This window comes from Muscardinus avellanarius, assembly GCF_963383645.1.
Source record: "Muscardinus avellanarius genome assembly, chromosome: 11".
NCBI classification, from domain to species: Eukaryota; Metazoa; Chordata; class Mammalia; order Rodentia; family Gliridae; genus Muscardinus; species Muscardinus avellanarius.
In genome coordinates this window covers 9835791-9858526 of record NC_137797.1, presented here as the reverse complement: position 1 = coordinate 9858526, position 22736 = coordinate 9835791, and the positions used below count along the sequence as shown (strand labels likewise).

At 53.8% G+C, this 22736-nt stretch overlaps 1 protein-coding gene across 2 annotated transcripts in view; it reads left to right on the top strand.

Moving 5' to 3' along the window:
- Positions 1-5875, top strand: part of TAB1 (TGF-beta activated kinase 1 (MAP3K7) binding protein 1) — a gene marked incomplete at both ends in the record, with an annotated part of 35767 nt that extends 29892 nt beyond the window's left edge. Inside the window, 3 exons of one of the 2 annotated variants that reach the window (XM_080706650.1) lie at positions 188-410; positions 1648-1804; positions 5668-5875. In XM_080706650.1, coding sequence (XP_080562776.1) covers positions 188-410; positions 1648-1804; positions 5668-5875 — 588 coding nt within the window. Of the gene's footprint in view, positions 1-187; positions 411-1641; positions 1805-5667 lie in introns of both variants that reach the window. The other variant, XM_080706649.1, reaches the window with a different exon arrangement.
- Between the last annotated feature and the right edge of the window lie 16861 nt (positions 5876-22736).

Sequence of the window (22736 nt, the reverse complement as noted above, 5' to 3'; positions counted from 1 at the left end):
GAGATCTTACGGCCACACCTTTTCTAATGAGAAAGTTCCAGAATACCTAGGCAAGCTCAGGTTGCAAGCTGCCTGGCAGAGGCTTCCTCCACCTGCTGGCTATCTGGAGTAATGGGCGCGGGAGTTACGGCCCCCAGGCCCTGGGCCGCCCTTCACTCCTCACCAGGTCCACCCTCACTGCCCGCAGGAGATCGCTGCCATGATTGACACTGAGTTCGCCAAGCAGACCTCCCTGGACGCAGTGGCCCAGGCTGTGGTGGACCGGGTGAAGCGCATCCACAGCGACACCTTCGCCAGTGGTGGCGAGCGGGCCAAGTTCTGCCCGCGGCACGAGGACATGACCCTGCTGGTGAGGAACTTTGGCTACCCGCTGGGTGAGATGAGCCAGCCCACAGCAACCCCAGCCCCAGGTGCGTGTGCCCCAGGTGTGTGCCTTGCAGGCAGCCCTGCCCTCGCTGCCCAGGGTGCAGCGGGCTGGGCCGGGCTCCAGGCACATACTCCTGACCAGGCGCTCTGACTCCAGGCCCATACTCCTGACCAGGCGCTCTGACTCCAGGCCCATGCTCCTGACCAGGCGCTCTGACTCCAGGCCCATGCTCCTGACCAGGCGCTCTGACTCCAGGCCCATGCTCCTGACCAGGCGCTCTGACTCCAGGCCCATGCTCCTGACCAGGCGCTCTGACTCCAGGCCCATGCTCCTGACCAGGCGCTCTGACTCCAGGCCCATGCTCCTGACCAGGCGCTCTGACTCCAGGCCCATGCTCCTGACCAGGCGCTCTGACTCCAGGCCCATGCTCCTGACCAGGCTCCTGACCAGGCGCTCTGACTCCAGGCCCATGCTCCTGACCAGGCGCTCTGACTCCAGGCCCATGCTCCTGACCAGGCTCCTGACCAGGCGCTCTGACTCCAGGCACATGCTCCTGACCAGGCGCTCTGACTCCAGCCTCTCTCACATTCATGTTGCTTTTATTCCTTTTTGTCTGTAAAATGGCAGTTCATCTCCCTGGCAACCTTCTGAAGAGCTGGTGCAGGAGCCAGCCAAGTGCAGAGCCGCAGGGGCGCGTGGCCGCAGCCCCCAGCTGTGTGCCTCCTGCACCTGGCCGGCCCCTCCCCTACTCGAGCCCTCGCCAGCAGCCCCAGCGGTCCCACGTAGCTGGGGTGCAGGGAACTGGTCCTTTGTGGTGCCCAGCATCAGACCTTCAGCCCCTGAGGCCTGCACTTCCGTTTCTTTTCTGAGCGAGTAAGCCTCGGAGCTCAGCTTTGCAGATGGACTCTTCTCCCACCAACACGGGTTCCTGGAGTTCCTCTGGCTCATTGTCATTGCAACCGTGTTTTTATTGGGTCAGCCTCAGCTAGGAGCAGACTGATCCTCTGGACTAAGCACCGGTGGGAAGCCTGGCCCTCGATTCTGTTCTTGCTTCGAGCACCACTGGCTTCCTTGCTGGGGGGAAGTCCCACCCCGTCTGGAAAAGGCTCTGCCAAGGGACACTCCTGAGCTGCCCCTGGGGCGAGGGCTGGGCTGAGGCTTGGGGAGCCTCTCCGTCCTCAGATACCCACCCCACCAGACCCTGGGTCAGCCCTGCCGCCATCACTGAGTTTCCTCTCCTGACCCCAGTGCCCACCGTTTTCTTCCTCCCACAGCCGCAGGGGGCCGTGTGTACCCCGTGTCTGTGCCCTACGTGAGCACCCAGAGCACCAGCAAGACTAGTGTGACGCTCTCCCTCGTCATGCCCTCCCAGGGCCAGATGGTCAACGGGGCCCACAGTGCTTCCACCCTGGACGAAGCCACCCCCACCCTCACCAAGTAAGCCCCCTCGTGCTCCGGACAGCTCCACTGCCTGGACAGGAACAGGCATGGAGTCAGGCCCTGTAGATCTGTGATGTGCCACTGGATGGGGTCAGAAGCGGTCCCCAGCTTAGCCCCAGCAGGATTTTTTGTGTGTGTGTCTGTGTGGTTCTAGGGATGGAACACTGGGGCCTCTACCTCCAGGCTACATTCCCAGACCTATTTTATATTTTATTTTGAAACAGGGTCTCACTAAGTTGCTGAGAGCCTCACTAAGTAGCTGAAGCTGGCTTCGAACCTGTGTGATCCTCCTGTCTCAGCCTCCCAAGCGCGGGGATTACAAGTGTGCGTCACCACACCCGGCTCTAGCAGGATCTTTTTCTTTTTTTTTTTTTTTGGGTGGTACTGGGAGTGGAACCCAGAGGCTTTCTACCTCCAGGCTATACTCCCAGACCTATTTTATATTTTATTTGGAAACAGGGTCTCACTAAGTTGCTGAGAGCTTCACTAAGTAGCTGAGGCTGGCTTCGAACCTGTGCGATTCTCCTGTCTCAGCCTCCCAAGCGCGGGGATTACAAGTGTGCGCCACCATGCCCGGCTCTAGCAGGATCTTAACTTACACCACAGAAAGAAATTTCAGGGCACATCAAAGAGGCCTGAGCGAGCTGGGCATAGCATGCATGGCTGTGATCCTGGTAGTTGGGAGGCCGAAACAGGAGGATAGCAGGTGTGAGGCCAGCAATAACCTAGCAAGACCCTGCTTCAAAAAAAGTTTAAAATGGGCTTGGGGGCATAGCTCAGAGGTAGTTCCCTGAAAGCGAGACATGCTTTTGGGGTCTCAGGATTCCTTTGAGGGAAGACGAGATCACGAGGGGTGGCGCTGGCCTGATGGCTGGATTCTTTTGATCACAGAGCGCAAAGCAGGTCACGGTGGTCTGGTTCTTTTGAGTCTCAGGTTGACATCATCTCATTGAAGGAGAGCAGTTGGACTGCACCCATGTCATTAGGCTTTGAGCAGTGTTTCTCAGGGCCGTTTCTTTTTTTTCTTTATAGTAGAGATTGATCCCAGGGGCGTTCTATCTCAGAGCTACACCCGCAGCCCTTTTTATTTTTTATTTTGAAACAGGGAGTAACTAAGTTGCTGAGACTAGCTTTGAACCTATGATTTGATCTCAGCCTCCCAAGTATTGGGATTATAGGTATGCACCCCCGTGCCCAGCTTCTAGGCTTTTTTTTTTTTTTTTAATCAGTCTCAAAATATGTTCCCGATGCCAGGTGTGGTGGCACACATTTGTAATCTCAGCATTCCAGAGGCTGAGACCGGAGGATCACGATTCATGGCCAGTCTCAGCTACTTAGTGAGTCCCTCTGCAACTTAGTGAGACTGTGTTTCAAAATAAAGAATAAAAAATTGGGCAGGGGTAGTAGCTTGGAGGTTGAATGCCCTGGGTTCCATCCCCAGACCTGCAAAAAATAAAAATAAAAATGTGTTCTCGAGCAGGCGTGGTGGCACATTCTTATAATCCCAGCATTGGGAGGCTGAGACAGGAGAATCAAGGCCAAGGTACAGTAATTTATCGAGACCCTGTTTCAAACTAAAAATAAAATAGGGCTGGCCTCTAGTTCAGAAGAAGATTGCCCCTGGATTCAATCTTTAGTACCAAGAAACTAAAGGTACAGTCCCTTTACCTTCCCTGTTAGTCTCTGTTCTACCTTTTTTATTTCTTCTTTTTTTGGGTGCAGTTCTGGGGATTAAACCCAGGGGCACTCTACCTCGAGCTACACCCCAGCCCTTTCTATTTTTATTTGTATTTGTATTTTTTGCAGTACTGGGGATTGAACCCAGGGGCATATTGTCTCTGAGCTACATCCCAGCCCGATTTATTTCTTATTTTGAAACAGGGTCTTGCTGAGTTTCAGAGGGCCTCACTAGGTAGTTGAGGTTGGCCTCGAACCCGATCTTCCTGTCTCAGCCTCCCAAGTACTGGGATTACAAGCGTGTACCACCACACCCAGCTGATTCGTGTGTGTGTGTGTGTGTGTGTGTGTGTGTGTGTGTGTGTGTGTGTGTGTTTTACTGGGGATGGAACCCAGAGACATTTTACCTTCAAGCTACACCCCAGCTCCATTTTTTATTCTTTATTTTGAAACATGGTCTCGCTGAGTTGCAAAGGGCCTCACTAAGTAGTTGAGGCTGTCTGCGAACTGAGATCTTCCTGTCTCAGCCTCCCAGATGCTGGGATTACAAGCACGCGCCACCATGCCCGGCTTACCCAGTTTATTCTTATTTCTTTTCTACTAACTCAGTTGAATTTAGAGGTATTGGCATCCTGGACCCTCCAGTTCCCTTCTTTTACCCCTGGCAGAGGGAGGAGTTCTCTGTGGAGGAGACAGGGCGCAGGAAGGGCCAGCACAGTTGGTTCCAGGGCTCATTGAAGCTGAACATAGGTGGGGTGCGAGGACAGTCAGGAGGGACAGGGCGTCTGATGGTGCCGGCCCATCAGTCTGTTTTCTTTGGGCTTTCATTCTAGCTTTTGTTCCGTGGGAAGGTCCTCTTCCTTTTCCCCATTTTGGAGCCTGTGGTGTAGGATGACCTTCCACCTGGCGTCTGTGTTGGGGCCGTGGGGGACAGATCTGTGCTTTGCCTGTTCTGGCTGAGAGCACCACTGCTTCCTGACTACAACATTTTAGCTTTGAAGTGGGCTCTCTAAGGGGGTGCAGCTGGAGCGTAGCCTGCAGCTCCCTCCAGTGCGGCCTGCCCTGCAGCCCTGGTGCCCACCTGCCCCTCACCTCTGTGGATGCATACCCCACCCCCAGCCCAGAAAGTTAGCCCTGCTCAGAGTAAAGGGGATGCACACCCAGCCCTCTGAGGGAGGCACTGAGCAGGAAGGGCCAATCAGCATGTTTTCTTCTGCCTCCCAGGAGCCTGCCTTCTCCGCCCCCAAGTCCTGGCTGCTGCTACTGCTGGCCACCACCAGGGTTGAGGGGCCTGCTGGGAGCTGAGCGGCGGGCCCCCTGAGCAGCCAGGTGGCTCTTCCCCCCCTGCAGGGCTACCCCAGGACCCTGCCAGCTGTGTCCACAAAGCAGAGCCTGCTCGCTGGGAGGACCAGCATCCTCCGACTTAGGCTCAGTGGCGCACACAGCCTCTTCCCCAGCCCTGAGCCTGCCCAGCTGCTGCTGGGTGTGTTGGGAGTTGCCGGGCAGTGGCCACCAGCTGTTTCTTTGATAAGAGGAGGATGTCCAGGTATCTCTGTTCCACCTGGAGCAAGGTGGAGAGGAGTAAAGGAAGAAGGGGCATGCGGCCAGGGTCAGTGGGTTGGATTAGGCTGGGAGCCCTGGAGCTCAGCTCTGCCCGGCAGGCGTGTGTGGGACCCAGGGAATGTTCTGCCCCACATGGGAGCCACTCACCAGGAATGGCCACTCAGTACATGAACTGAGTATGCTACTTAACTTTGAGTAGCCACGGGGTTGCCGGTGCTTCAAAAATCCATCTGCCATTTTATCTGTCCCTAAGAACAGGGACCAGCAGGCTTTTATGTCTTTTTCTTCTCTTGGTGATACTATAAATGGAACCCAGGGCAATTCTACCTCCAACCTACACCCCCAGTTCCATTTTTTTAAAATTTATTTTTTCTTAATTTTATTTATTTTGAAGCAGGGTCTCATTAAGTTGTTGAGGGCCTTACTAAGTAGCTGAGGCTGGCCATGAACCTGCCATCCTCCTGTCTCAGCCTCCCAAATTCAAGGATTACAAGTGTGCACCAGCATGCCTGGCTTTACATCACTTGCCAGAGAATCCTGTGGCCAAGGACCTCTGTCCTGGCCAAAAGCCAGAGTCTTTGAACTAGCTGCCCTGACTCTGTCCCCTTTTGTCTCCGCAGCCAGAGCCCGACCATGACCCTGCAGTCCACTGACACGCACACCCAGAGCAGCAGCTCCAGCTCTGATGGGGGCCTCTTTCGCTCCCGCCCTGCCCACTCGCTCCCGCCTGGCGAGGATGGCCGCGTGGAACCCTACGTGGACTTTGCTGAGTTCTACCGCCTCTGGAGCGTGGACCATGGCGAACAGAGCGTGGGGACAGCACCATAGCCTGGCCAAGAGTGCAGCCGGAGCGGGACCTTGTGTCCGGGCAGGCCAGCGCCGCAGGATGGGGTCAGCCTTTCCTGACTTGGCCTGAGCGGTGGAGTCAGTAGGCAGCCGTCTGCGGCTTGTGCCCCACCCTGTCCCACTGCCCTGGGCTGCACCCCACACAGCAGGCCGAGGCCACATCTCTTGGGCAGCTGTTTCTCAGAACCAGGGCTGCAACATGGAAGCTGCGCTGGCCTGAGGCCCCTACGGTCCCTTTAGCCCCACGCAGAAGAGTAGAAAGGCCGACCTGTGGACAGTGAGCCGAGGCCCGCAGACAGGGCTGCCCTTGCCTCTGGACACTGTTTCCCCTTGCCTCTGGACACTGTTTCCCCTTCCAGACTCAGCCCTGTGCTCCCAAGCCCACAGGGCGACCTGTTGGGGGCCTGCACCGTCGCTGGTCATCAGTGCCAAATGCTCAGGAAGGTCTGGGCAACACTGGGGCCTGCACAGCCATGGGGAACAGTCAGCTGCAAAGGCCCGGAGAGCCTGGTCCTGGGCTGCCACGGAGAGCCTGTGGGGTCCCCTCCACTGTGGGGGCAGCTGAGGCCAGTGGCCTCACCCCTGGGTGACGAGTCTGGAGTGGCTGCGGGCTTGGCTGAGAGGGGAGTGGAGGCTGGTGCTGAGGGGAAGGGGCTCTTGGAGCCCCAGCTGCCCAGGAAGGCCACAGACAGATGGGGAAAGATTACCCAGCCGGGCCTCGAGACCTTTTCTCTTTCTCTTTCTTTCTTTCTTTCTTTCTTTCTTTCTTTCTTTCTTTCTTTCTTTCTTTCTTTCTTTTTTGGTATAGTACTGGGGAATGACCCAGAGGCATTCTACCTTTGAGCTACACTCCCAGCCCAATTTCTTTTTCTTATTTGGAAATGGAGTCTCAGTAGGTTGACGAGAGTCTCGCTACTTGCTGAGGCTGTCCTTGAACCTGCAATCCTCCCGTCTCAATACTGGATCCCAGGCTAGGTGAGATTCGTGCCACCACCCCTGGCTAGGTGAGACCATTTCCCCCACGCTCTCTGCCTCCAGTGATGAGGGGAGCCACCCTGACTGCTGTTCCCACTCAGAGGAGGGAGCAGGCCCAGAACTTGCTCCCAGCCCAAGTCACGCCATCCGTGGCGGGGCCAGAGCTGAAGCCACAGGGGCCTTTTCATTGGAATCAGCCAGCCCTCCCCATCCGCCCTCCTCCGTGGTACAACAGCAGCTGGCCAGGACCAGCCACCATGGAGCAGTCAAAGGCCAGTCCGTACCTGCTCGCCACGCCTGCAAATAGTGTGGGGAGTTGCAGGTTTCCCGGAGAAGCCTAGCAGGACCCTGGGAAGGGGGAGCTCTGCAGCAAGCCTGCTGCCCTCCACTGTGAAGCCATCTCTGCCCTGCGGGGGAACAGACTTCAACTCGGCACAGAGGCTGGGGAACAAAGGGGATTTTCTCCCAGGAACATCTCTGATACTGTTTGGTCTCCAGAAACAATGGCGTTTTCTAGTGCAGTGAAGTGGTACATGGTGGTATGTGCGTGGTGGCATTAGTGGCGTGTTTAACACCACATCTGTCCCACGAGGCCCTCTCCCTGGGAGCTGGCCACTGCCTCCTGATCTGCTTGGAGGCTGGTAAGCGATGGTCTGCTGGAACCCCAGCACTCTGACTGCGTCGCTGGGCGCCACTGTCCTGACACCGAGGGTGAGACCCCGGCCTGCTTCAGCCTCGCCCCGCAGTCCAGCTCCCGGGCTGTGGGCAGTGCTGGCTGTGAGCTGTCCTCAGTCCCCCTGAGTGAAGCCCTGGGCTGGTGTGTGGGTGGTGCTGCAGCTGCCCAGGCTGGGGTCAACAGGGCAGGGCCTCGCCCTCACTGGCTAGTTTGTTTACTTGGCTTTGTTTGGGTAAAGGACATGCTATAAATACTAGCCCATACCGTGCCTCTTCCTGCTGAGACTTAACTCATCACTCTGAGAGTGCGTCCACCACAGACTGAAAGGCCACCTAAGAAGGAAGCCAAGCTCCGCCTGGTGTGGCCAGAGGGTCCCAGGCACCACTCCCTCTGTTGGGCAGGGCTCTGCAGGGAGAGCCTCCTTTCAGGATCTGTCCCTCCACTCACCTGGCTGTGCCTCGGGTGTCCCTAAACACTCCTACGGCCACGGTACGGGCCCAGCCCCCCGAGGGGAGTGGGAAGCGCATGTTCTGAGGGCTAACGGCACAGGTGCAGGCCTGGGCCTGGTCGTAGAAGGCCACCCTCGGGCCGGGCTGGCCCCTGGTGACACCTACTCTGCCCTAGGCGTGCGGCGGGCACTGCCCTGGGGGCTCCCTGCCCCTGGTGTCGCTTAGCTCCTGGCAGGCGGTTCTGAGGGAGCATGGCGGGCATCGTTTGAGCCCTGGGGTCCTTTGATGGATGTCACATGTGGAACAGTGACAGGAAGAGCTTGGGAATCTGAGGACTTGAGGAAGAGTCAAGACTGGGAGAACACCCCACGGCCCCGAGCCCTGTCCCAGGCAGCCTCTGGCTGACACTGGGCCCTCCCTAGGCTTGGACCAGTGGGGAACACCCAGCGCCCTGAGGCCAGGTCAGCTGCCCTTGAAGGTGTCCAGGCCCCTTCTGGAACTCAGTCTGAAGTTTGGCCAAGACCATGGCCTATATCAGACCAGACGACCAGCCTCTTGGGGCCTTTGTGTGTCCAGGCTGAGGCAGATGGGCATTGGGAAGGTCCCCAGGGTGCTGGCTTTGCCACTTTTGTGGGCCTGTTTTGGGCCTCTGATTTTCTCACGAGTCAGCCCTTCCATGGGGCTGTGGGCTCCCAGAGGCCTCCGTGGTGGGGACCCCACTGGTGGCAGTCCTAAGAAGACACCTGGCTGGAGGACTCTGGCTCTGCAGTCTGATTTCTTATTGCCTTCCATTGCTCAGGTTTCAGCCCCAATGCTACCCCCCAATCCCCCTGGGGGGGCCTCCCCCAACCCAGTTCTCTTTGCGAGATCTCGCTGGCTGAACCTCAGCAAAACCTTAGTGAAACCCTTTGCAACTCAGTGAGAATCTGTTTCAAAATATAGGATAAAAAATAGGGCTGGGGTGTAGCTCAGAGGTAGAGCACCCCTGGGTTCCATCCCCAGTACTGCAAAAAAAAATTTTTTTTTTATATGTATATGTAACTGGGGACTGAACCCTGGAGCATTCTACCTCTGAACTATACCCACAGCCCAGTTTTATCTTTTTTGTCTAAGTTGCTGAGGGCCTTGCTCAGCCTCTCAAGTCCTGGGCTCACAGGCGTGCGCCGCCACACCTGGCTCCCAGCAGACATCTCTTGCTTCTCCCTCGCCCAGGATCCACTCTGCAAGAGCAAGGGCTTTGTGAATCCAGCCCCAGAGTCGACGCCAGGCCTGCGATGTCCGTCACAGGGCTGTGATTGGAGGAGTCAGAAGGCATGGGCCTGTGCTCGCGCAAGGTACTTGAACGGGTCACAGAAGAGTGTCTCTGGCAGAGGGCCAGAGGAATTCTCAGGGGGGGAAACTCGGTTTAGGACCAGCAGGGTCCTTGACATCTTTGAGGGAAAAGAACTTAAGCCCTGTCAGTAGAGGCATAAGGATATATTTAGGAAAACAAGGAGCACATCTCCAGAGTAAAAGGCGCATTCTTGGGGTTCCCAGCTCCTCTTTTAAAGAAAACTGGGTGGGGTGGGGTGGGAAGGTATGAGGCATGGGCTCAGCTGCTGATCTCTAGACTGTAGTGACCTGGTCATTCTCCATAGATAATGCTGGAAAGTCCTCTAAGGTAAACCGAGCGTGGTAGTGCATGCCTATAATCCCAGTACCCAAGAGGCCAAGACAGGAGGACCACAGGTTCAAGACCAACCTTGGCAACTTAGCAAGGCTCTTGGCAACCTAGCAAGATCGTGTTTCCAGGTAAAAATACGGATGGAGGTATAGCTTGGAGGTAGAATGCTTCTGGGTTCAATCCCCAGCACTACACACACAAGTTCCCCCAACATGCAGTTTCTCAAAATGTCAGCTTTCTCTTTGCTTAAACTATTTATTGGTGGTATAATTAAAACTGCACCAAGTAGCTTTATAACTTCCCCCCAGATCTCTGAGTGGCAGGCCTATGAGAGAAACTGGCTTGCAGAGCAACAGGCCTAGAAAAGGATGCAGAAATTCTGAATTAAAGTTACATTTCAAGCCAGGCGTGGTGGCGCACGCTTATAATCCCAGCATTTGGGAGGCTGAGACAAGAGGATTGAGGACAGCCTCAGCTACTTAGTGAGGCCCTCTGCAACTCAGTGAGACCCGGTTTCAAAATAAATAATAAAAGGGCAGGGGGTGTAGCTCAGAGGTCGAATGGCCCTGGGTTCCATCCCCAGACCCACCCAAAAAAAAAAAATTACATTTCAAAGCGGGGCATGGTGGCACACACTTGTATTCCCTGCGCTTGGGAGACTGAGACAAGAGGATTACCCAGGTTTGAAACCAGCCTCAGCTACTTAGTGAGGTGCTCAGCAACTTAGTGAGACCCTGTTTCCAAATAAAATCAGGCTGGGGGTTTAGCCCAGAGGTAGAATGCATCTGGGTTCAATCTCTAGTGCCACATTATAAAACAACAACAGGCTAACAGTGCTGGATGTGATAAAGCAGGCCTGTAATCCCAGTACTTGGGAGTCTGAGACAGGAAGATCATAGGTTCGAGGCCAACCAGCAGCTTAGTAAAACCCTATGTCAAGCCGGGCGTGGTGGCGCACGCTTTTAATCCCCACGCTTGGAAGACTGAGACAGGAGGGTCGCACAGGTTCGAAGCCAGCCTCAGCTACTTAGTGAGGCTCTCAACAACTTAGTGAGACCCTGTTTCCAAATAAAGTATAAAATAGGTCTGGGAGGATAGCCTGGAGGTAGAAAGCCTCCGGGTTCCACCCCAGTACCACCAAAAACAACAAAAAAAAGAAAACCTATCTCAAAAAATAAAAGGGTCTGGGGTTGTAGCTGAGAGGTAAAAGGCCCCTGGGTTCCATCTCCAGTATAAAAAAAAAAAAATACTAAATGACACACTGAATTAATATACAACCCAGCAATATAACTTTTGAACATTTCTCCAAAAGAATTAAAATCAGTCTCAAGCAGACATGCATAATTTTCTTTCTTTTCTTTCTTTCTTTTTTTTTTTTTTTTTTTTTTTTTTTTTTTTTTGTAGTACTGGGGATTGAACCCAGGGGCATGCTACCTTCAAGCTACACCTCCAGCCCTCTTTCATTTTTTTTTATTTTGAAACAGGATCTCACTAAGTTGCAGATGGCCTCACTAAGTAGCTGAGGCTGGCTGTGAATTTGGCAATCATGTCTCAGCTTCCCACGTACTGGGATTACAAGTGCATGCCACCACACCAGGCTATATTTATTTTTATTATTTTTTTCGGTACTAGGGATGGAACCCAGGGGCATTCTACCTCTGAGATACACCCCCTGCCCCCTTTTTTATTCTTTATTTTGAAACAGGGTCTCACTGAGTTGTGAAGGGCCTCACTTACTTTCCCCTGAGGCTGTCTGCAAACCAGGATCCTCCTGTCTCAGCCTCCCAATACTGGGATTACAAGTGTGCATCACCACTCCTACTTTGAAACAAGGTCTCGCTAGGTTTGTGGGGTGATCCCTCAGCTCAGGAACTCAGGGTCTGCAGGGTTCTTGGCTAAAAGGACGAAAAAGAATTTCAGCACATGCCAGTCAGAGACATGGACAGAGGTTTATTTGAGGGAAAGGGGAGGAAATAGACATTCAAGAGAGAATGCGGGCCACCTCGAGAGCAGGAAGGCATGTTGGGGGTTCGGGGCTCTTCATGACTGGTAGGCTAGAGGAGGGGTGTGAGGATAAGCTCAGTCCGCTAGTCCCCAGGCAGTTTATGGGGCAGGTGGTCTGGTCAGCCTTAGGGTCCTCAGGCTGATTGGGGTCCTCATTAGCTGATTGACAAACTGGAGTGTTCTAAATTAGAGTTTTCTCGGAACATCGATCTGCCTTATTATCAATGCACAGAGCAATTATAGTTTCTTTTAGTTATCTCGAGGATCTACAGGTATCCCAGGAATTTGGGAGTCAGGCCTGGGAAAGAACTGGTTTGTGGACTAGAGGCTGAAGCACTTCAGCTCCAGGTTCTTAGATTAAAGTTCTATTTTACTCTCCCTTCCTGTCTCCTTTCTGCCTGCTTATTTCCTCTCTCCTACATCAGGTTGACGAGAGTCTAGCTACTTGCTGAAGCTGTCCTCCAACCTGAGATCCTCTTGTCTCAGACTCCCAAATACTGGGCTTACAAGGTGTGCTCCCCCATGCCCGGCTCATGCATAATCTTCACCATAGCCAGGAGGTGGGAATGTCCAGCCATGGGTGCGTGAAATGCGGTCCAGGCATACGGTATGCTGGGCCTCGCCAGCCTTAAGAGAGGATGGAAATTCTGACACAGGCTTCACACCGTGAGCGTGGGGGACATCGTCCAGCCATAAGCAAAGCCTGTGCGCCTCTACCCCCGTGAAGGACCTACAGTAGTCAGATTTAGAAACCAAAATAGACCCGGGTCAGTGCCCAGAGGGTCAGTGCCCAGAGGGGCGGGCATGGATTTTGTTTAAGGGTTTTGTTTAATGGGTGTGGAATTCATTTTGCAAAACAAAGGAGTTCTGGAGCCTGCTGTGGTAGCTCGGCTGTAGTCCTGGTGCTCGGGAGGCTGAGATGGGGAGGGCAGGTGCTGTGCTGGACTCAGAAATTGGTGGAGGTAGAATGTCACTGGGTTCAATCCCCAGGGTCCCCCTCCCCGCCAAAAATAAACACAGGAGTTCTGGAGATGGGTGGGACTGTGCACCAATGTGAATGGAAGTACTGCCCCTGTGCTACACGCGTAACTTTTTTTTTTTTTTTTTCAGTACTGGGGATGGAACCCAGGGGCATTCTACTTCCGAGCTACACCCCCAGCCCTATTTTTTATTCTTTATTTTGAAACAGGGTCTCACTAAGTAGCTGTGGCTGGCCGCAAACCACGATCCTCCCACCTCAGCCTCCTGAATGCTGGGATTACAAGTGCGCCACCATGCCCGGCTTAACATGGTAAATTTTATGTTGTGTTTATTTTACTCTTTTTTCTGGGGATTGAACCCAGAGGCTCTCTACCACAGAGCTACGTCCCCAGCCGTTTTTATTTTTTCACTTGAGACAGGGTCTTACTAATCGCCCAGGCTAGTGTCAAACTTGTGATCCTGCTGTCTCAGTCTCCAAGTAGCTGGAATCACGGGCAGGTGTCATGGCACCCAGGGTATCACAGTTTTATTTTTTAATTTTGCTACTCAGTGTGTTTAGATTTGTTTGGCCAGTTACTGGTGGCCAAAGACCTGGAAAGCTGAGGAGCCTGCACAGCAGGGTCCTGTCCAGGTCTGTTCCAGCCAGGGCCTCCCAGGGTGGGGCGGTACACAGAGAAGGATGCAGGGGAAGCCAGGCCCGCTGAACTGCGGCCCAGGTCACCAGGCCCCAGACCGCTCCTCCTGGGCACCTGCCGCCTGCGTGTGGCAGAGTGAGCAAGGCCCCTCCATCCGCCAATTTGAATTTTTATTGGTTCCACTACCTTATTATTCATTTGTAAATTTGCTCTGGTTTTAATGTTGGAAGCAAATATAAGCACCTGAGGTTTATACCTGGTTGAGTGTCTGTTCCTATTTAAGAAGCAGTATACTAAACGTGATCAAAGACAACCCCAGGACTGTGAGAATTTTTCAAAGAATGCTCCCACTCCTTGCGCAGTTTTGCAGAATGCTGAGGTTTGGCCTCTGGGTCTGCCTCCCTTGAGCAAGGTCACCTCTGACTGTCCCAGGGGGCTGGCATCCAGGGAGGAGAGATTGAGTCCCTGTAGGTGGCAGAACCAGGAAAGGCTTCCAGGTGGAGGCATCTTCCAGCCTGTAGCAGGAATTGAGAAGTAGGAGGTAGGAGCAGGATGGACGCATTGTAGGGGGCACCAGCCCGGCCTGGGGGGCGCTGAGGGGCCTGGCTCTGCCCTGGGATGTACCCGGAACCAGACTCTGAGTCATTTTCAGGGGCAGGTAACCAGGGGGCCCTGGGAGCCAACCCCACTACTGGGCCTCTCCACACCCACACAGACCTGGTCCTGGTGGGCGCCCCTTCCCCAGCCCTGCCCAGCATTACTCCTCCACTGGCCGCCACATCTGCCTGCGTCCACATGCACGGCCAGCAGATGTCCACTCGCTCCCCTGGCCTGTGTGCACTGAGCACCTAGGTGTGCCCGGCAGATAAATAAGAGATGAGAGGCCCTGCCCAGGAGACACAACAAACACAGAACCAGAAGCCGGTTTGTTTGTTTGTTTGTTTGTTTGTTTGTGGTACTGGGGCTTAAATCCAGGGACATTCTACCTCTGAGCTGCACCCCTAGTCGTGTGTGTGTGTGTGTGTGTGTGTGTGTGTGTGTGTGTGTGTTACTGGGGATGGAATCTAGGGTCCTATTACCTCTGAACTATGCCCCAACCCTATTTTATTTTTTATTTGAAATGGGTCTGCAGTATCAGGAGCTGCCTGTGACCATCGATGCCCCTTCTTGTCCCCAGGACCCAGGAGGCTTGGAGCATGTAGGGAGGCGGGCAAGGATGCAGGAGGGAGGAGGGAGGAGGGCTTCCCTCAAGCAGGCACTCCCTGCCCCAAGCCAGGCTCCGCCCCAGGGCCCCTAAGGCACCTGGTGGGGCTGGCTCCCAGCGCTCAGTAGCCCAGGTCCTTCCAGTCTCCCCAGCTGTGCCTCCACATCTGATGAGTAGAGATGGTCCCCAGAGGTGGCAGGTGGAGCGGATCCTCAGGAGGATTCATCTTCTACTGGGAACAATAGGATTTGGGAGGGGGATAGGGAGAAGGGGGTTGGTATTGAGGATTGAACCCCAGGGCATTCCACCTCTACACTACACCCCAGCCCTTTGCATTTTTTATGTTGAGACAGGCTGTTCCTAAATTACCCAGGCTAAATCAGGCGTGGTGGCGCATGCTTGTAATCCCTGTGCTTGGGAGGCTGAGACAGGATGATTACACAGGTTTGAAGCCAGCCTCAGCTACTTAGTGAGGCTCTCAGCCACTTAGACCTTGTATCCAAGTAAAATATAAAATAGGTCTGGTAATATAGCCTGGTAGTAGAAAGCCTCTGGGTTCTGCCCCCAGTAGAACCCAAAAAAGAAGGAAGGAAGGAAGGAAGGAAGGAAGGAAGGAAGGAAGGAAGGTTGGTTGCCCAGGCTGGCAGCTTTGCACCCCTTGAAGGGGATGTTTTCTCTCCATCTTTTAGGGGTCTTTGGGAATCCCAGTGCTTAAGAGGCTGAGACAGGAGGACCACAGTTCACAGACAGCCTCAGCTACTTAGGCCCTTTGCAACTCAGTGAGACCCTGTTCCAAAATAAAGAATAAAAATTAGGGTTGGGGGTATAGTTGGGAGGTAGAATGCCCCAAGGTTTCATCCCCAGTACCACAAAAAAGTACTTTCTGTAAGGGGTCTTTGAGCCTCAGAATTAAGCAGACACAGGCTAGATTAGCTGGAGAAAAACACACACTTCATTGATGTTTTACCGGACTTGGGAGACCTGAAAAGGAAATGAAGACCTAAAGAAGTGGCAGAACTTAGCCAGGCGTGGCGGTGACGCTTATGATCCCAGTACTCGGGAAGCTGAGACAGGAGGATTGCTGGTTCAAAGCCAGCCTCAGCAATTTAGTGAGGCTCTCTGCAACTCAGTGAGACCCTGTTTCAAACCAAAAAATAAAAATAGTGCTGGGAACCAGGCGTGGTGACACACGCTTGTAATTCCAGCATTCTGGAGGCTGAGACAGGAGGATTACGGTTTGCAGACAGCCTCAGCTTCTTAGTGAGGCCCTCTGCAACTCAGTGAGACCCTGTTTCAAAATAAAGAAAGAAAGAAAAAAAAAAGGCTGGGGATGTAGCTTGGAGGCAGAATGCTCCTGGGTTCAATCCCTAGTTCTACACACAAAAAAATTAAAAGAAAAAGAATAAAATAGGGCTGGGGGTGTCGTTCAAAGGTAGAATGCCTCTGGGTTCTATCCCCAGTACCAAGAAGAAGAAAAGGAAGACGGAGGAGGAGCAGCACCTAAATACAGCAGGTGGAACAGAGAGGAAGTTGTACCAAAGAAACTCATTGGTGGGGATGCGAAAGGACAGTGAGGTTACTTAACAAGGTCTGTTTGTGTCGACTCTTGACCTCAAGGCTGGGGGTTTAGGTCTGTGGTAGCCTAGCATGTGTGAAGTCCTGGGTTCAAGCCCAGCATCACACATACACACACACACACACACACACCTTTCATTTCAACTTTCCTGGGTTCAAGCCCAGCATCACACACACACACACGCTAAGTATGGGGCCCGCGGGGTGTGATGGCGAATGCCCGTACTCCTAGTACTCGGAAAGCCAAGACAGGAGGGTTGTGGTTCCAGGCCAGCATCGGCAGCTTAGCGAGGCCCTTAGCCATTAGTGAGACCCTGTTTTAATAAGTAAAATAAGACTAGTGATATAATGCAGAGGTAGAAGGCCCCTGGGTTCGATCCTCAGTACAAAAAAATTAAAAAGACTCAAACCCAGGAGCCTAACGGCTTCTCTGAGATGCAGAGAGCATGTCAGAAAGGTGGAAGTGGACAGCAGTCAGAACCCGCCCGCGGTGCCCGGGCAGAGCGGCCACCCTCTAATGGTAGTGCCAGTGGCGCATGCTTGTGCACGCAGCCCTGGGCCTTCGAGCTCTGCTTGGCACGCTCCTCCTCTGCACTCTGCCCCCCCTCGTGCCCCCCGCCATGCTGAGCTGAGCCAGAGAGGTTATGGGACCTGCCCGGGCTGCCAGCGGAAGCAGGACTCAGATCCGCTCTGCCCACCACCCTGTGGACTCTGCAGTAAGCCGAGTCTGGGCCCCTGTCCTCCCTGTGTCCTGGGTCATCAGATCTTTCTGACCTCTGGCCTCTACCCAGGAGAAAATGGCCACCCCAAGATCGCCCAAGGCTCGGCTGGACATGTCCTGCTGGCTGCAAGGTCCAGGTCCAGGGACTGTGAGAGGCGAGGCCAGGTCCCATCCTCCGAGCCCTGCGTGCTGCTGCTGGGCTCCTGGTAACAGAGAGTATCTAACACCCCAGACAGGCCACTCTGACTGGTTTTCCCATTCGGGGAGCCCCTCCCTTTGGGGGGCTTCTCTCCCTCTTGTAGGGCTCATTGGCTTTGGGAGAAATTGGTGTGTCACTGAGGCACTGGGCCCAGGCAACTCCTGGGTAGTGACAGGACCCCGCTGGGCGGCGAGGCCGGGCAAGGCCCAGGGGTGGCCGGCACCTCTCCTCAGTAGAGCTCGAGGACTTTAGGAGTAGCAGTTGCGACTGACAGCACGTGGCTGGGGCTCCTCCGACGCCAGGGTCCCCAGGGCCCACAACGTGTTCTGCGTCTCTACCCCTTTCCTGTTCTCTTTATGGTAGACTCCCGCTCACCTTTTAGTTGTCTGCAAGAGGCATTCTTTATACTTCATAGATAAGGACCCCGGTTAGGAGACCGCAGGTTTCCACGGGGTGGGAGAGTTGCCGGCGCCCTTGAGTATACCGAGGAACACTGGGAAGGCTCCCGGCCCTTACTCCTCTGGGCCTGCCCCTCCTGGGCCCTGGCCACTCCGCTCCCAGTCCCCGGGGGGCCTTGTCAGTCCCTGTTGTCAGCCTCTTCCAGTGTGACAATACTCCAAGGGCCTGCCTGGGCTTTGCTGGGGCACCGTGCCCTGCCCCGCCTTGGGCCTCTAATCCTGGGACACTTCCTCCCCGCCTGGCCTTCCAGGTTCTGAGCATATGTCTCCGCATACTGATGCTCCCTGGGGTCAGTGAGGAGACCAGGGTACGTCCTTCTCCCTCGTCCACCCCTGAGAAGCCTCAGGAACTGCCCGCTGGCCGCCCCAGCCCGACACAGGCTCTGGAGTTGTACCAGGCTCTGCACTCACGAGCTGTGTCGCGTTGGAGAGGCTGTTTAACCTCTCTGCGATTCAGTGTCCTCATCTAAGAAATTGGGAGAAGTGCGGGTGTGGTGGCGCACACCTGTGATTCAGACAGGAGGTTTGCAGGTTCTAGGGCAGCCTCAGTGACCTAGTAAGACTCTGTTTCAAAACAAAACAAAAAGGGCTGGGGGTGGGGTGTTACTCAGAAGTAGAATGCCCCTAGTTCAATTCCTGTACCTCCCCCAAAAAAAAGAAAAAAGAAAAAGATAAGGCCGGGCATGGTGGCACACACTTGTAATCCCTGCGTGCTTGGGAGGCGGAGACAGGAGGATTGCACAGGTTCGAAGCCAGCCTCAGCTACTTAATGAGGCTCTCAGCAACTTAGTGAGACCCTGTTTCCAAATAAAGTATAAAATAGGTCTGGGAGTATAGCCCGGAGGTAGAAAGCCTCTGGGTTCCACCCCAGTACCACCAAAATAAATAAATAAATAAATAAATAAATAAATAAATAAATAAATAAAACAAATTTAAAAAAAAGAAAAAGCAATTGTGAGCTGGGCGTGGTGGTGCATGCTTGTAATCCCAGCATTCAGGAGGCCGAGACAGGACGATATCAGTTTGCAGACAGCCTCAGCTACTTAGTGAGGCCCTCCGAAACTTAGTGAGACCATGTTTCAAAATAAAAAATAAAAAATAGGACTGGGGGTGTCGCTTGGAGGTAGAATGCCCCTGGGTTCCATCCCCAGACCTGAAAAAAAAAAAAGGAGCACATGAGATGCTTCTGCCCCAGGCACTCAGCCCATAACTGCAGCAACTTGTTCAGTCCCCGCAGCCCCCCGAGGGGTCCTGTGGTTACTCTCCTCACTTCCCAGGTGAGGGGTGAAGGCACAGAGAGGCCAACGGCCTGGCTTGAGGGCACACAGTTTCTTGGGGCAGGTGGGATTGGGCCGGGCCGTCTGCCCTGGTGGCTGCCCTGCCACAGGCCCGGCTGGCCTCTCTGTGTCGCTGCGGGGTGTCCGCCCTGCGGTGTTCTTAGCATCAGGGTCCTTCTGGACCCCACACTCCGTCTGCTTCCCCAGGGCCCTCTCCCCATCCAATTCCTTCTCTTTCTAATTATGACGTGATACTTATAATAGGCTGTACTTTTTATTTTTTTTATTTTTTGTAGTACTGGAGATGGAACCCAGGGCCATTCTACTTCCAATCTATGCCCCCAGCCCTTTTTTAAAATTATTTATTTATTTATTTATTTATTTATTTATTTATTTTTGTGGTACTGGGGTGGAACCTAGGGGCTTTTCTACCTCTGGGCTATATTTCCAGATATTTTATACTTTATTTGGAAACAGTCCCACTAAGTAGCTGAGGCTAGCTTCAAACCTGTGTGATCCTCCTGTCTCTGCCTCCCAAATACTGGGATTACAAGCGTGCACTACCATGCCCACCCCAGCCCTATTTTTTTATTCTTTATTTTTAAACAGGGTCTCGCTTAGTTACAAAGGGCCTCACTAAATAGCTGAGGCTGTCCGTGAACTGTGATCCTTCTGTCTCAGCCTTCCAAATGCTGGGATTACAAGCATGTGCCACCATGCCAGGCTCCCCCCAGCCCTTTATAGCTTTATTTTATTTTATTCTGGTGCTGGAAATTAAACCCAGAGGCATTCTACCTCCAAGCTACACCCCTAACCTTATTTTTAGATTTTCTTATTTGGAAACCGTCTCACTAAGTTGATGCGAGCCTCACTGAGTTGTTGAGGCTGATTTCAAACCTGAGATCCTCCTGTCTCCACTTCCCGAGTACTAGGATTACAGGCCTGCACCGCCGTGTTGGGCTTGGCTTCTCTTTAATTTTTCACCAAGGTGTTACTAAACTGCCCAGGAGGGGCTTAACTTCCCATCCTCCTGTGTCAGTCTCCTAAATAGCTGGGATTACAGGCGTGGCGGCCACACCCGGCGTTAATCTGTGTTTATTCACAGTTCTGTACTGTGTGTGGGTGAGGATTTTTTAACTAGCATACGTTGGGGCCCCGGGCCTTTCCAGGCCCCACTTCCTGTAGTTCCTGGAGCAGCTTGCCGCAGTGGAGTGAGCAGGGCTGGCAGGCTGTGTCACCCGGGTGTAGGATCGCAGGGCAAATGGGAGAGCGAGTGGCTGGGATGGAAGGGTCAGGACCATGTTGTAGGAGCCTGTGGAACCTGAGGAGTGCAGGAGGGATGGAGGAACGGGCTTGCTCTGGCAGGTCCAGGTAGCGGGTCCTAGGAATTCTCGTGGCCCCAGCTGCCCCAGGATCACAAGAGCTGGGGGGGTGTGAGCCCAGTGACACGGGTGGGCGGCGAGGCCCAGAGGCCCCTCCCAGGTCACAGTGTGAGGGCCTATGACCAGCATCTGACATTCCCACAGCCTCAGCTCGGGAGGGGTTAAAGGCCAGTGCTGAGCTCTGGCTGAGCCTGGCTGCTGACTCCGGCCCCTGGATGGAGAGTCGGCCCTGTAGCCTTTCTCTGGCTGACTCCAGATTTTTATTTTTTATTTTTTAATGGTATTGAAAATTAATCCCAGGGATATTCTACCTCTGAGCCACAACACCCTTAGCCCTAATTCACTTTTTTTTTTTTTTAAACTGGAAACAGGGTCTTGCTAGGTTGCTGAGAGCCTCACTAAATTGCTGAGGCTAGCCTTTAACCTGCAATCCTCCTGCCTCAGTCTCCCAGGTACTGGGGTCACAGGTGTGTACCACCATGCCCAGCTTGACCCCAGATTTTGTGGGTGAATTTCTCCCCTCTTCCAGTTCTGTCCACTGGCCAGGCTCCAGCTAGACAGCGCTGACCCCTGACCAGGGCTTCTAGCAGTACTCTGGGTACTCTATAAGTTTTCAGTGATGAAATGGACCAGAGACACTGACCCCTCACAGGCCACCTCTGGGCCTGTGATTTTGGGGCTCAGATAAATGAAGACAAACTGGATGTTCTCAAGGTTGCCTTCCAGGCCCGGCACCCCACCCACCTGCCTGTGGCCGTCAATTGCCAGGTGAGGATTTGGCATAGAGGTCTCGAGAATGGACCCTGACCTTCACCCCCACCCCCGCCCCCGCCAGCCTGAGCCGAGGCTGCCATTTGGGGAGTGTGCATGGCCGTTGCCCCCCACTCCTTCCTGCCACTTGGCCAGGGCAAGCACCCGGTGTGGACGGAGCAGGGCTCTGGGGTGGTGGGCACTGGGTTCCCGGCCCGCCCTCCCTGCTGTGGCCCTATAGATACTGTTGTGGTATGACTTTGTGGGGAGTGCCCAGCAGGATTCTGTGGTCTCAGGAGTGTACCCTGAGTGTGCACATGGGTGTAGACAGGTTGTACAACTATGAGATGGTGTGTGTTGTGTAACACTGAGTGGGGGACCAGAGGGTGCGCTGGCAGGCAGAGTATGGGGCCTGCTACCTGTGCGTCCCCAGGGCCTCAAGCCTGGCGCACGGGCCTGGCTCTGTCGTCTCCTCCCCAGGGCCTGCTGGGCCCTGTGTGACTCAGGCGGTTCCCTCCAGCACAGGAGGCACCTCCCGGGCCGGCCAGGAGCAGCGGGAACTCAGCCCAGCTCTCAGCTCCGGGGCATCCTGGGAGCTGCGGGTCCTCAGCCCGCCCCCCATCTTCTGGCATGCCCAGCCCTCACCTGCGCGCACCCGTGCTCTCCTGCCCCATAGTGCCGGTCCCATAGTGCACCTGAGGAGAAAGACGCGGACCCAGCGCAGAGGGCGCGGGCAGGCCGGGGCCTCACTCGCGGGCGAAGGCCCCGCTGGACACGGGTCCACAGCTTTACTCATTCTCCAGGGCGAGGTTGAGGCGCGGATGCTGCTGCATCCATGCGGGGTCCAGAGAGCAAGGGGCAAAGTCGACCAGGCACAAGGCAGCACAAGTGGAGTCTGAGCTAGCCATCAGCAACGAACCCGAGGACGCGCGGAGGCCTGGAGGCGAGGGCTGACACGCGGGTGTGTGGGGACGGGCGGCAGTGAGGACACAGGGACGTTCACCTTGGAGGAACAGGCTGCTCTCAGGCGTCCAGCAGCCTAATCCTGTAATCATGGCTTCCCACGACCCTTACACCTTCCTTCCTTCCTTTCTTTTCTTTTTTTTTTTTTTGGCGGGATTGGGGATGGAACCCAGGGACATTTGACCTCCAAGCTACACCCTCAACCTTATTTTTTGTTCTTTTCTTTTTTTGTTCTTTTGTTTTGAAACAGGGTCTCACTAAGTTTCAGAAGGCCTCACTAAGTAGCTGAGGCTGTCTGCAAACCATACAATTGTGCGCCACCACGCCTGTCTTTTATTCTCTATTTTGAAACAGAGTCACAAAGCGTGCGCCACCACACCTGGCTTTTATTCTCTTTTTTTTTTTGTTGATATTTTAGCTAAATCTTAATTTAATAAAAATCCAATTTATTTTAAGTGAAGGATACCTTGACATAATTACTTGGGAGTTTCTTTTTTTTTTTTTTATTGGTGCACTGTATTCATACATCATAGTGGGATACAAACTTTTGTAGACATACATGCACACTTTTCCCAGGCAGCCCCCACCCGATCCCCACCCCATTCTCTCCCTATCCCTCCCTCCCATGCTTGGCTTAGTAGTTGACATCTAGTATTATGGCAATTTATCTAAAATTAAAAATGATAATCTCACAGAACGGTTTCATTTGTCTGATACCAAGCTTTTGATGACTTAAAGATAACATTTCAATATTCCTTTTTGCTTTCTTTCTTACCAGAGAATATTTTTTTTCTATTTTTTAGTATTCTCTGTTTTGAAACAGAGTCTCACTAAATTGCGAGGGCCTCACTAAGTAGCTGAGGCTGTCTGCAAACTACTATTCTCCAGCTTTAGCCTCCCAAGCACTGGAATTACAAGCCTGCGCCACCAC